The 15220-nt window shown below is 36.7% G+C and overlaps 1 protein-coding gene across 1 annotated transcript; it reads right to left on the bottom strand.

Moving 5' to 3' along the window:
* Positions 1–4130: 4130 nt before the first annotated feature.
* Positions 4131–8419, bottom strand: LOC118781554 (iroquois-class homeodomain protein IRX-6-like). Its single transcript, XM_036534508.1, has 6 exons — positions 8360–8419; positions 7074–7334; positions 6355–6464; positions 5742–6037; positions 4776–5405; positions 4131–4240 (listed from the first exon to the last, which is right to left on the bottom strand). The coding sequence occupies exons 1-6, from the start codon at positions 8402–8404 to the stop codon at positions 4131–4133; spliced, it is 1452 nt and encodes a 483-aa protein (XP_036390401.1). The 5' UTR covers positions 8405–8419.
* Between the last annotated feature and the right edge of the window lie 6801 nt (positions 8420–15220).

Here is a 15220-nt window from a genome sequence, read left to right as displayed (position 1 = left end):
TGATTGTTTTTTACGTAACATTGTTTATGACAGAGATTGCACTTCTTGGTTTAAAAATAATTTCATATCATTTGAGATTAAGATGACAAACAGATGTTAATATCAATGCCAATATTAAAGAATAATATTTTGACCAAGACTTGAATAGATACTTAGTTTTACATATCTTGTTTAAGACCGTTTCTTGCTTCCAAGCACACAAACATCAACTCTTATATACATGTATAGTTTTATTCAAACCATACTACTTCACATGGAGGCATCCAATGATTGATTCTTGTGGCAGTCTTTGTAAGGCTATACTGTGTCAGCCCCACATTACATAATTGGTTCAATGCATTCCAAAGCCACAGACTATAGTCATCCAGACCCTCTTTGTCTTGGTTTAGCAGTGTGGTGAATTAGTGTTAGAAGTCAGTTTCTAATTGATGTATTAGATGTCTAAGAGTAGACCTGAAAGATGGCAGGCCTCCATGCCATTACCTCCAGTCCCCTCAGGTTTTGGGTTTCTCTAGTAATCCCATTCTGTATGCATCATTACCTTCAATAATGTTTGGCATCTCTCTTTACAGCCTCAGCTTTAATTAAGATCCCACTAAATATTTAATATACATTGAACATCTTCATGTATAGATAAGGAGCTCAAATTTTAATAAGGCTGTCATACTGTGTATGATAACCACTTAACTTATTTCTAAAATGTTTGGAAATGTATTTTCTTTATGTGGCTGTATTTTGTTATGGTCTTTAGCTATACTTCTAAGAAATCATACAAAATCTAGGAACATCTTAATTCCAATTTGTGAGTGATAACTTTCAAGCTTGTCAACTTCAGGGCATACTAAATATAACACAATTGCAGTTCCTTTGCAACAAATTTGCAATTATGGGTGAACCCATTTTTTTCATTAAATATTAATACTGTGCTCTGAAATTCTTTTCCATGTTATTCACCATTATGCCTAGCTCTGTTTTTAATCAAAACTGTATTCTGAATATGATTCAAAAAGATTATATTTGGGCAGATTTGCAAAACATATCTTGCCTGTATGACAGATTGCACAGAAGTGCTGCTCTAGATGGATAATCTTGAATTATGTTCAGATGACCTTTAATAAAAGAAAACACGTTAACTCTTAAGAGCTGTCCAACATGTCATCCTAATTTTGTTATGGCATAAGAAATGGAAAGTAGTATTTAATCCCTCTCTTTGAAAATATAATGGATTGGTTATCTCGCTGTCTGTCTACACATACACACAAACGCACACACACATATACATGTATGCATGTGTGTGTGTGTGTGTGTGTGTGCGTGCGTGTGTGTGTTTGTTTGTGTGTTGTTATGTGTGTGGTACATGGAGTAGTTGTGCAGCATAGTAGCTCATAGTGCCCACTGTGTTTTACATCAACACGGTGGTATTAATCAATGATACTTGTACTGGAATGAACGAAGTATCAAATGCAGTTTCCTTCATTCTGGAATAGCCTATCATAGCAGTGTAGATTTATCTTTGGTAGCTCCTGAAGAATTAGATAATACTTTTATAAAGCCATATGGACCTATGTAAAAGAATAAATTACTATTGGAACAAAACAAGTAGCCTACCTTAATGTTAGAAGTGTATGTACTGTAGTGTAAGTACCGGGAAAGAACCAAGGCCTCGTTGGATGTCAGTATGCACAGTGTTGTCAGTCGCCGTGAAATGGCCTCAACAGGTGCAGGACTATTTTTATCATTAATATTACTATAATTAATACGAATATATTTTATCAGTTGGAGAGGAAAAAAAACGTTTCGGAAGTTCGTATTTGAATCGCATATACTCTGACAAGCTGTACAGAAGCGAAATGAAACAATATCAGATATTACATTTCTATTATGGTTATCCTTAACTCATCCGGGAATTCTCATTGCTATTTAAACTTACTTCGATATAAAAGGAGAGACGTTTTTAGCATGGTATATTTGTCTACGGGGCTCCCTGTGGGCCCATCCCACAAGATGACCATCGGGAAACGCCTTTGAATAGACCTAATACTCTTATTACAAGATTTAATCCCGAAAATCCGACCTGAAATAATGTTTATCTTTTGGTAGCTTAATTTCTTTGCCTGTATGCTGTGGGTCATTCTTAACAGGACTGTTCCCTTTTTACACAAGATCGCCTTTTCTTGTGGAGGGAGACGTGTTTTGTATTATGTCGAGACGTTTCAGTGATTAATATCTTTCATTAATGAACAGATCATAGATAAAAATAAAATTCAGGACACTTTTCTAAAATTGTAAAAATTCAGGACAGAGCAACACTCGACGCCATCTACGCAAATGAATAGTTCAACACACACTTGTGTTTTAGAATGTTGAATTCAAGGTTTTCCTTTTTTCTTTCTTTCACTTGTTGAACTTTTTAGAATATTGTTCTTTGTAAATTATCTTAATGAAGATACATTGAACTGATCCAACTGACCGTTATATAACCAACCTAAATCCAAGAGGATAATCAGTTGTTAGCTACTTTTTATATACTGTACTTCTCTCATACACGGTAAATAGCGATGAAAGACACAATTATGCATTTTATTAACTTCAAAGGTGAGTGAAATACATTTCGGTTTGTGTAGGAGTATCCTAATTTGCTTCTGCTTCCCGACACTTTTGATCCTACAAGGCCTTATTAACAAGTCATTGGGATTTTTAGTGTCTGCTCTTCCACTTCACATTCAAAACACTATAAAATTGTTTCATATGAGGCACGAGCATGGTTCGATGATCGATAAATGACCTCTTAGTAGCCTACAGTTACCGAGCTCCCTAGGCACCCCGCTGTGGAGACGACAGGCGCATTCACATCTTATCCTATCCCATCTTACTTTTAGCATTATAAAGTAATAAATTAAATGATGCTCCAGTGAAATAAAGACAACCAGGAAACGTATCCCGACCTTGCCTTTTAGAGTCTATCGATAGCCTTTATTGTGTAACGACTTACTAACAATATTCTGATTTCATGAGTATAGTTAAGGAGATATTTTTTTTACCCCACCTTCTCATGCTTTGATTTGCTGTTTGTATGTCTAACTGGAAATCATGACGCAGAAACGTGGATCTTGGGAAAAACAGTCTTATAAAATACTTCATACAGTGGCAAAAAAGTCATTTTACAATGCTTCAAGCCTTTTAGCTGTCCGGACATAATATGTGGAATTCCATTACTACATTCCAGCAAACACATAGACCTACAACACTAAAAATCAAACAGGAAAATCATAACATTTAGCACATGAACACAGTTTTGAAAAAAGTACAATGGCAGGACACATAATTTACGACATGTTTAATGAATAAATAAACAAATAACAAGCAAACAATAAATAAACAGGATTGCCCAGTGCATACGTTAGACTCAAATCCCCCTTCATATTCCGTTGCATTCGCATATGTCTTGCATACATTAATCATTACCATTAAAACAATATTGTGCAAAAATTATGGCTGTATCCACAGTTTCGAGGGACCGTACTGTCCTGACTGCGATAAACACGGCATAGTTCACATCTGACAGCTTGGAGCTTCGTCTCTCTTTATTTCAGGTCCTTAGTGCATAATTAAAGTTACATAAATGTTCCACTGTTCATCGGCTGTGCCTCCGCCAACCTAATAAAACAAAAGGATATACACATTACTGAGCGATATTTCTGACTGGGGATATCTAATGGATTCTCGTCCTACATGTTTGTATAGACCAACGATGTGATCCGTTAATCACAGACAACTGATACAACGCAATTGATAAATATTAACTTTAAAGAACGGAAATTGATATTAAACAATCATATACAAAACAGTAGTACATCTGGGGATATTTGTCGATTGGATAACTAGTAAATAATATAGGCTACTGTAAATTAGAACATGTTTACTACTAATAACAATAAAGGCATTTTAATACTTATGATGTGTAATCCTTCAGATTAGATTACATTGGAAAGTAAATTTATTTGATAATGTTTACAACGTGTGAAAGGAGTGACTTCCTCTCTGTCCCTCTCCTCCCTCTGTGCGCATGTATGGGAGAGAGACAGAGAGGGAAGTTGGGAGAGGGGAGAGAGGTCAAAAGCTCACCTGCCTCACCTCTTCATCACAGGTCTGAAGGCAGTGACCTTGTCTTCTGGCAGCGTTAGACATGTGTCACTGAGATCTGATGGGTCAGCCTCAGGTTTTCTGCTACTTGAAAAGCCTGTAAATGTATATATATACATATATATATATATATATATATATATATATATATATATATATATATATTATTATTATTATTATTATTATTTTAGGTTTTCACACCTGCAGTATGAGTCCTATATGGACAATTACACAGAACAACAATTGCTCAATTGCTCACTTCAGGTTAGTTGTCTATTAATGGAATATAATTATCTATAATACTATGTACTTTACCTAAAATAAAAAAATAAATTATAAACAGTAATTATAAAATCACACTGCACTCTTTTCTGGTAGGTGAGCCTGTATAACAACTGTGTTTGCAAATTCAATTAATGAAAAGCATAGAAACAGAAGAAAAATCATGTGATTATTTTAATGTGTAAAGATCTACCTAGAAAAAACTCACAATCATCAAAAATGAATAAAATCATGAATTAGCAATTACTACTATTATGAATATATTATTAGACTAACTAATAGAGAAAGTGATTTTTTGATTAAAAAAAGTACTGTGGTATGTAAGCATGTTGTCTGAGTGTTTATGGTACCTTCAGTGGATGAATACTGGCATGTATCTGAGATCACAGGGTAGGAAGAACAATGCAGTTGAAGGGGCTTGTGAGTAAAGCTGGAAGAGCTATAGGCTTTGTTTTGTGATCGTGGGCCCTCCCGGAAAGAGTTTTCCATTGGTGAGGTCTCCAGGTGACCCCTCAGTTCTCCGCAGTGTCCACTGCTGGCCATTACTGTTTGCAGCGGGCATTCCGTAGTGATATTCCCTGTCTTTACATCACTGCTGTGATGTGGTCCCAGTATGACACTGGTGGCTGCAGTATGTGCCAGTGACCAGATTCTGGGTTTTTCTGACACCTCAAAGTGCGACAGAGAAATTGCACCACCTGGGCCAGTTACTGAAGGTTTAGTCACCATGGGCTCAATGAGGTCTGATGGTAGTGTAGCCACACTCTTGTTATTGCATGCAAAAGCATGAAAGTTATTGAGAGGGGCAAGCATGCCGTGGCAGTCTCTCTTTGCATGGTCCCCAGCCATAGATCGGTGGAGGCCTAGCTCTCCATGGGAGACCTTCTCTCTGTCAGTGTCTAGTTTCTCACAGTCATCATCCTCCATGTCATCCAAATCGCTCAGTTGAAGCTCCTTCTCCTCCTTACAGTCTTTGGAATCTACTGGATAATAAACGTGCAAGAGGAAACATGAAATGAAATCATGAGTTAAAAGCGAGAGTAGATTTTTTTTGTAATAGGTGCATATAATAATAACAAAACACTTTGGACTTGCTTAACCTACATATCTTTTCCATGATCAGTCAAAACATTACACGACAAGTGACTGCACTTAGTTATGCTATGTTTGTGCATATTTGTTGTTCCAAATTAATAATTGCAGGCTTTTCTGTTACCTGTTACCTTTCCTCACATTTCTGCTTCATGAAGATGATTGTCTGATTAATTATATGACTTCTTTTGGCATGTATACTGAAAAACGAACAGGATCTTTACCTTTGCTAACACAATCCTGGTTACTTTTCTCAAAGTCATCCTTTGTTTCCTCCCCTACTTTGTTCTTGGGGGACCAGGTCATCTTATTCTCTTTCTTTAACCTTCTCCTTGCGTTGGCAAACCAGGTGGACACTTGAGTGAGGGTCATCTTGGTGATGATAGCCAGCATGATCTTCTCTCCTTTTGTGGGATATGGGTTTTTCCTGTGCTCATATAGCCATGTCTTAAGGGTACTTGTAGTCTCCCGGGTAGCATTTTTTCTCCTGGCTGACCCATTAAAATCCACAGTACCATACCTGAATAGAGAATGTAACATACATCATGCATTAGTGTCCTCATTCATTAACATATATTGTTTAGCCTGAGTTGAACTACACTAAGTATCAGTCTCAATAACTTCTCTGCAAATAATAGATACTTTGACAGAACAGGAAATGACATCACGCACTCATTGTTTCTTGGCAACATAATACTAAAGTCCTATATTTGGGTCTCAAAATCAAGGTACTATGTATACTTTTTGAGTGTATATTTTCTATTCTTATACTGAGTTATGAACTCACTATTATCTTTATACAGTGCACCTGAAACGAAAAGTTCGAGTAGTGCATACCTATCGTATTGATACTGCCCAAGGGAGTGGTCGTAGGGGTAGTAAGCGGCAGGCTGGGCGATTCCAGAGTGCAAACTGCCAGCGCCATCCTTGATCTCATACTGTGGGTTCTGTAACAATAATGACACATCAGCATTTGCATCTATGTGCTCACAGCCGCATACTGTAACTACGATTGTTTTTGACGTGTGCCAGTTTCGTTCACTGTTTTCGCTTCTAAACGGTACTTTATTTTAATGTAATGTTGCAATGTACTGTTGCCAGAGAAGTGGCACGATCTTCAATTTTAAGGTTATGTTCTCCGTGGTACCTTTAGTTATTTGTTCATTTATTGTATTACAGTAGTATCTGTTTGTATTCAGTGAATTATTCAAAGATGGCAGTTTGTTTTCTCCCTTCTTTGATCTCCTGAGTTGTTTAGACTATTTTGACTCAGTTGTCTGTTCTTCTTAAATTATCAATGGTCAGTATCAATGGCAGCAAATGGAGCTGAATTAATATTCTTTATATCAAAATTCTATGAAATAGGGATTTGTATACTATTGTTATTAGTGTAATAATAAGCTGAAGTCATAACCTGTTTTGGTCTTATAAGGTCTTATAGTCTAAACTAGATGATCTACAAACCTGTTCCAATAGAACGATAAGAATCAACAACACCAAGCAAGCAGTAATCGATCGATTGAGTGTCTCTTTATCAGATTAAGCTGCACACATACCAGCGTGGAGTAGAGAGCGGATGGGTCGGTGCTGTAGGGGAAGTAGTTGGTGTAGTTCTGGCTGGCCGCAGCCGCGGCTGCGTAGGGCGAACTGTACATGCCGAGAGCCGCATTTAGCTCCGTCCGTGTGCTTGCAAACAGACGGTTCTCGTAAGAAGGGCAGCAAAAAGCGGCTGCTTTTTGGGAACCGCTGGATGCTTCAGACATCGACCTGGAAATCGAATCGCAGCAAGTCGTACTGGGGTTTGCCGACACGAAAAACTGGATGAAGAGAATTTTGGACAGACATGTTATTGGCACACATTGTCCTCATTAATTTTCATAAAAATAATGATAAATGTAGAGGCAGGACAGGAAGGTAAGTTGCAAAACAGGAAAACGTGTGGTCAGAGGTGTACGTTGATTGACTTGGCCTGTTTCAGTATGCGCAAATTTGTGCCTAAACCTTTCCACCTGCGATGTAGAATTAGAGGACCGACTTTGTTTTGTGACAATGTTGATAATAAAATCGTACTACATCAAAGTTGGCTGAATATATGTATCCGTTTTAGATTTTAAATATCACACACATGTTCAATATCTGACTTTGATAGAATGTTGCTACAATATATCTTGCAAAGAAAGCTGGCAAAGCTCCACAATATGGGAGAGACCAGATAAGCGTTGACTTTTACTTTGATGGAAAAGTTTTCAATCATACTTGGACAAAATTGAGTGCAATTTTAAGATGTTATGTGTATAACCATAATCGCTTACTGTATTATTTTATGACATACAATATTCATTGTTATGCATGCTTCGGAGATATACAGCATATTAAATCGCCAACACTCATGCTATAAATGTGCCACAATATTGTAAATGAACGGCAGCTTAGAATTCTCCAGTGGAGACTAACGTATACACAGGAACTACAAGCAAGTCTGTCAGTGAAGTTACATGTCCCAGAACATCTTATGGGGACAGGTGCTGGTTTATCACTTTACAACTGGATACTTACTGTACGTTAATAAACAACGCAGACAAATCATCGCCCAATGGTTACAATGTGGATTGTTTAATATCTTCTTTTTAGTAAATATAAATATGAAGACGTAGCTATTCCTTAAACGAGATGAGAAAACTGAACGTGAAATAATTTTGTAAATCGCCTTCAGTTATTATGAAACCTAAATTCGAAAGTAAGAAACAATATTAAAACGAAAATATCTCAACAGAATAGTTAAACACCTGACCAAAATAATCTGCAGGTAAACGGAAACATATCACAGATGACTGTGTCTTACCTGTGAAGTCGCGTTATAAGGATATCCAAACTGTGAGAACGACATATCTGCTTCCTTTATCATCAGCAATATTCTTCTTCCTCATCGATTGTAACCGAATCTATTTCAAGTGCACGTTCTATCACACATTTCCACGTATGGCCTTTTACTCAATAATATATGATTGCACTTGAGAGATGCTTGAAGCTGTGTACAGCAGCAAATATTTTTGATCCTGAAAAGAAAGTGATGAAATAACAAACAAATCTAGCCTACATTAAGTACACAAGTTACTGTGCTTTATTTGAAGAGAGTAAATGAAAACGTAAGACTTGCAAGATATGGACTCGGCTTGTGCTATTATTTGTGCCTCTATAGTTCTTTAGCATTCATCCATGCGAGGGTATCAGTGTGACGTCAGAGTAATCCCGGAATGGCAAGACAGCAAGGCTAGAATAATGTCTTTACCAATCACATCTAGCATCACGTTTCCTTAAGGTGTGCACTCAAAACTCCTGTCCCGTTGGCTTTATGTGATTTTTTTTCTGTATGTTTTGATAAAGGTACCTAAAAGTCCAAGGCAGTACTCAAAGTACTATAGCACATGACACATATTTAATAACTATTTCATGTCCTTTGCCCTGCTTAATATGTTTACTCGAATATATGGATCAATGGTTTAAACTGGAGTAATGGGTGCTCATTTGTGCAAGACGTCAGTGGGCGCTACTTTAAATAATGCGCGTTCTTTGAAAACTTTTGACTAGATAATTTGTCACAAGGTCAGGCAGGGTGAAACACACCCTTTTGCTTTCACTCAATACTCTGAGGGCAAAAGAAAGCAAGTTGATTAAATACCAAATAACGATCTGAGGTTGTTTAGTCGAGTTTGCTATTCGTTTTGGTGGCAGTCGTTCCGGCCAGAAGTCCTACCCCAAATTAATGACGATGATGTTCCCATTTTTCTCTATTAAAGTCAGAAATTGTCCCATCAGGAATGCATGTGAAGGGTTTGGCAGTTCCATAGAGGAATGATTGATGTCTGCCTAGAGACCAACGTGGTCATTACCAGTAATGCGTAATTGCATCAATTAACAAATGAATATATCATTATTTAACCATACAGTTTCACACTGAGTTGAATTTTAAATTGAAATGTACAAAATAGTAGACAAAATACAGTGCAAGAGGTAGGTAGGCTGCGTTTTTGTTCACATTCAGGGCAACAGAACGTGGGAACATCTAATTATTAACTTTCCAAAAAAGAGAGTGAGGAATATTGACTTTTATTTTAAACTTCTATTAAAAATGTAGCGTGTGCGCACTCCCTATCTCACATACTCGCGTGCGGGCGCACATACGTTCACAAACACCTCTACAATAGCAGCGCCAATTCATTGAGTATTTGTGTCATGCAAGGGTCTGTGGGCCTCCACGTATGGAATCTAGAGTAGCGTGTCCCCTCTTGGTTGGATTTTTGGCATTACGAAGAATATTAACCGAATATTTCAGTGTCTTTCGCCCTTTATAGGACGCGTGATAATTCTTAGACCATCTGCGATTGCAGCGTTTCTCATCGAGTGGCGCCAGAGAGCTGCGAGAAGATAAAATCCTGGTTTTAGATAAACTGAGGAGATTACAGTCGTATTCTGTATAGTCGAGCTGCTGTTTCTCATTAAAATGTAATAGAAATATAAACTATGACCACAACACCTAGTGTTCATGTTCCAGTTGATGACACGTAATGACACGTAGCAAGCAAGGATGCCCGGAAGGCCAGTGTCATTTGGTGGTTGATGCTCAATCGGTCACAGTGCAACAGAAGCAGCTAACTTACAGGTAAATCTCTTTCTTAGCAGAAATTAGCTCTGTGGGAGGGATGATTGAAAGTTTCCCAGCTATCATTTCAGCAACATTTGACTTATTTCAACCACATTGCCAATTTCAGCTAAACAAGCATTTGTTTCTGTCATACACCACTGTGAAATAGAGGTAAATTATGCTTCGAAGGGAGAGAGTAAAGACAAGTGGGATGACATCACATGAAGTAGCTGAGGCCGCCACATGAATCCTATTTCATTTTAAATCACATGTCCTCTGTTTAACTAGAGAAGGCATACCCATGCCAAGAGAGGAGCTACTATTCATGGCCTAGTCTAGGGCTTGTAAACTGAAGGTATCCGGTTTGGTTCCCATGTGTGGAACTGCTGTTGTAACCTTGGTCATGGTACTTAACCTGAATCCATCTGTGTGAGTGGATGACTCATAAACTATGTAAGTCGCTTTAGGTAAGTAAGTCTGCTAAGCAAATACAATGGCAATTGTCTGCCAGTAAAAATGCATATATTGATGTCACAATGAAGTTACAATACTTAATTCACACAAACTGAACTACCACTATTCCAAAGAAGTGTTACCTATTGTTTCTTTAATTATTCCCTGGTACTTTTCCTTTTTTCATCTTACATTCATAAAATATCCACTGTCAATTTTTTCCATAAAGATAAAGGGTAAAAAGCCAAGTGATTCAGCATATTGCCCTGCTCAGTTAATTGGTGTTTTTCTGTTGGCAGCCTTTTACACATAACTCTGAAATATCACCACATTTGCTCATGATAATTATAGAGGAACTGCCAATCAGTGATTTTATTCTCAGGCTATAAAATTGATCCTAACTTGTCCATCTGACCTTCTAAAGAAAGTATGGCAGTTTGAAACACTGTGTCAAAGCAAAGTCTTGAATGAGTACTGTTACAGATTAGAATGACACTGTGTATGATGTGATATACTGTTAAAGGAAAATTATGATAGTATTTGTTCATTGTGACCATATGAGGCCTTCATATTACTGCACAATTGCAAATATTTGATTATCCAAGGAGGGAGGTAGATGGTAGTGCTATATGCATAAAGCCGATTCTGTGACATGTTGCTTTTTATTTATTTATTTTTTGTTTTTGTTTAACTTTTTAGTTTGCACATCAGCTGGTTAGCAAGGAAAATAAGTATAGATCTGTTTTTGTTTTTTTTTATTTCTATGCCTGTTTTCTACTTCCTGTTTGTTTCCGCTGAATTGTCTTGAAGTGTCTTTAGTAAAGACACTTCAAGACAATTTGATAATTTAGTGTCTTGTCTTGAAGTGTCTTTAGTAAACATACATTGCAATGTTCTGTTTAAGTAAAAAAAATGTTTTGTTGAACTATATTTTTGCATTTTTGCAAAGAGATTATACTACTGTATTTTGATTGTTATTAATCTTATGATAGTTACAATTAAACTATGTAGCTAATTTTCATGAACAGTGTTGACCTGGTCATGTTTTTTAAGATCTCACTTGTCTGAAACTGCACCATATGTTGGCATCCTTATTGGTTGTACACTTGGAAACATTTGGAGTCCCAAGTGTCAATGTTATCTTTGACTTACTATTGGCTACAATGGGTAGATGTATGAATATACAGATGAATATATAAAATTAAGCCTGGAGAGACCAATGATTTTGAGGTAGTGTTACTGGGGTACCAGAAGTTTTTCTTATTATGTAATGGGCAGAAAAACTGAAGAGGGCAAAAGCTACAAAAATGTTGAAGTTTTTTGAGTTGTGTCTTACTATGGTACATATAATGCCTAAAAATGAAGCATAAGCAAGTATACTCCACAGTAGCAGTTTCACTTCAGGGGCGCGAGTGATTTAATACGGGCGGCAGTGTAGCATAGTGGTTAAGGAGCAGGACTCGTAACCGAAAGGTTGCCGGTTCGATCCCCGCTGGGACACAGCTGCTGTACCCTTGGGCAAGGTACTTAAACCGCCTCAGTAAATATTCGGCTGTATGAATGGGTAACATTGTAAAGAGCTGTAACCTATGTAAGTCGCTTTGGATAAAAGCGTCTGCCAAATGAATAAATGTCAATGTAAATGTAATACTGAGTGCCAGGCAGAGGATTTAACTAATTTCTAAAAACCAAGATGAATTTTGTATTGCTACACTGAAAGATGGGGAATGATTCAGAGGAATTGACAGTTCCAGGTATCTAAATTCACCATGAGGAAGAAGGCAAGTTCAGTGCAGCCATAGAGAGGATGAACTGTCAGATATGACATTATACAGACCTTTACATCATGATTGTAATTTTAAAATTATATTCTTCCTTAGATTGCCATGACAAGATAACTTGTGATAATTTTCATTCAGTTTTCATTCACGTGACATTATATTACATTACCAGTTGTGAGATGTTACTGAGTTGTTCCTGCTGTCTGTCCTATACTTCATCCTCTCCAAAGTGACATCTTAAACATGGCATTCAAAACCTGTGGGTTACAACTAATACATAGAAACACAAGAGAGTGGACTCTTTCACATTGATGAAAGAGATGTGACCAGAAGTACATTTACATGCCTTTTCATGATGTTTTCATGCAGTTTTTGCAAAGGCATATGTGTAAATGAGATGTACATTCTATAAGGAAAGTTGCTGTTGGTTATGAAGTCACCTGAAAATAACAGTTTGACAATGCCCATTGTTGGCTATGGAACTAGCTAGCCAGTGATGATCATACATTTTGAGTGCAACTGAGGAAATTGTTTTACTCCTTGTTAACTATGAGCTGCACATTATGTTACATTAGATGACATGAAATGAGGTTATGCTCAGTGCCTGGTGAGTCACTTAGTGAGCACTCAGCTGCATAATACATCCTATGATAGCAATTAGCAATAAACAGTTCACTTGGTTCATTGTAATGATAGATAGTTAAAGTATACTGCACCTTCTTTTAGAAGGTTAGCAAGCAAATAAGGTAATGAAGCAATGCAGAATTACATTTGATAGAGAGAAAACTAGCTGTCTCTTTTTCTTGGGTATCAGTGATACTCAAAAAGAGTTATCTCCTATTTCTAACAGCAATAACCCACTTCTTGGTATCTCTCAGCAAAAATATTTTGATCAGGAACTTTCCTAAAGAAAAAGTTTTTCTTCCTTCATGCTGTAGTTTGTTGAATCCTCGTGTTGTGGTTTGTAGCACAGCATATTGATTATTTTAACGAAAAAATTGAATACTAACACGACTGTTGAGCAGCTGAGATGCATTTAACGAGGAATAAAATCATTAAAAGCACATGAGATTGGGGTATGTGTCATAAAATGTATTACCATTTGTGTTTGTTTTGAGATAAGTCATTGAATTGTTTTTGAAGGATTTTTTTATTAATAGGTTTTGCATGTGCAACTCAGAACACATTTGGTCTGTATTAACTACTATCAAATGAATAACTGTAACAACATGTTTACTGGTAATAATTCAGAATTTAGTCAATATTCTTGTATTTACTTTTATTGTTGGATATTTTTGTTGAGAAAAATTTCACATTTTGAATGTTAATGAAGAATAATTCATATGCAACAACAGCATAATAATTAAGCGCACAAATGGGTCTAAACGTCCTGGCATATGTATAATATTAAGACACATGTTTTTTTTTCACAAGGGGATGCATGATTGCCCAAGTGACTCCGGACAGGTTTGTCTATTATTGATATGCAGCAGTCACTATAGATCTATCTGAGTGAACCCACATGAACGTTGATTATCATGACAAACCTGGCTAACTGACCTGTTTTCTGTCTGAAAAGTGATATGCTCACATTTCATACAATGGCCTGCAGAATATATTTTGCCAGAGCTGTAGTCATTTTGCCTTCATTGAAAGAAGTAAACATCAACTATACAGTGTTTTCAACTCAATTGATCTGTAAATTCTGTCTGACCACTGATACAAGAAGAGAATGTATTACTAATGTGAAGTTAACTCACTCAGACACTGTATTGGGAATATTCATTTCCCTCAGGAGGAATTGATAAATAAAGAAGGTTATTGTGAACTTCTGAAACTATCCTATGCGTTGAGATATTAATGTTGCAAGCCCTATTTGCTGGGAGACAAAGACAGTGATATGCAATGATCAAATGTAGGTGGCTAGGGCATTATTGGTATTTTGGAATGGTGCAGACAGTGAAAGTTACACCTCTACCAAGATTACTGTTTTCTTCAATGCTTGCTCAGTGTTGCGGTAAATGGGTATTACAGGGGTGAGGCCATTTGTTTTCAGGTATGGGTTGGTACTAATGCATAGGACAGTAGAATTTAGGTAAGAGGTACATTTAACAGAGGTAAGAGGTAAATTTATTTATGCTGTAAATAAGTCCAAAAGATACTTATAGGTGAATTTAAATAATCGTTAAATTATTTACTATACACAGGAATTCCACTTTATAGGCAAAAGCTCTATATTTAATAGTCCGGTTCCTACTTGTAAAATTTAATATAGGCTGTGCATTGCAGACGGGCAAAAGGGTCCTGTGTTTTCTCCTGTATTTCTGTTTCTGTCACATTCACATTGGGAGCCAGAAGAATACCAAAACCCAGATTCTGAAAAGGTTAAATCAACACTGAGCCCTGGTTTGCTTAAAGGCCAAATGTATGAATAGTAGTGGCAAGTGCAATTTACTTATATAATACATTTTTTATGCTGATTTAATGAATTTCACAAAGGTTTGCTGGTTTTTCATAAAGTAGATCAGAGGGCTTTTATGAAATAATAATAAAGACAGGAAGACAGGAAGAGACAGGGAAGGGAATGTGCAGAAATCTGGAGGTGAACATCTCATTAATGTGGATTGATATATTCCAATGAATCTACAGTGTGTGTGATCCCGAATTATTACAGAGGTTTCATTGTGGGAGATGTATTACTTTCGAGGATTTGGCAGTATGTTAAATTATCCGAAATTGAAAGAAAGTAATAACTATTCTAATGAGAACTCTCTTAATACCTGAATTATTACGAATGTGGTCCCATCAATGCCCAATTAAGTCTAAA

Source organism: Megalops cyprinoides, chromosome 8, assembly GCF_013368585.1.
Source record: "Megalops cyprinoides isolate fMegCyp1 chromosome 8, fMegCyp1.pri, whole genome shotgun sequence".
NCBI classification, from domain to species: domain Eukaryota; kingdom Metazoa; phylum Chordata; class Actinopteri; order Elopiformes; family Megalopidae; genus Megalops; species Megalops cyprinoides.
Note: the sequence above shows the minus strand (reverse complement) of the source record. Positions and strands in the feature narration are given on the sequence as shown.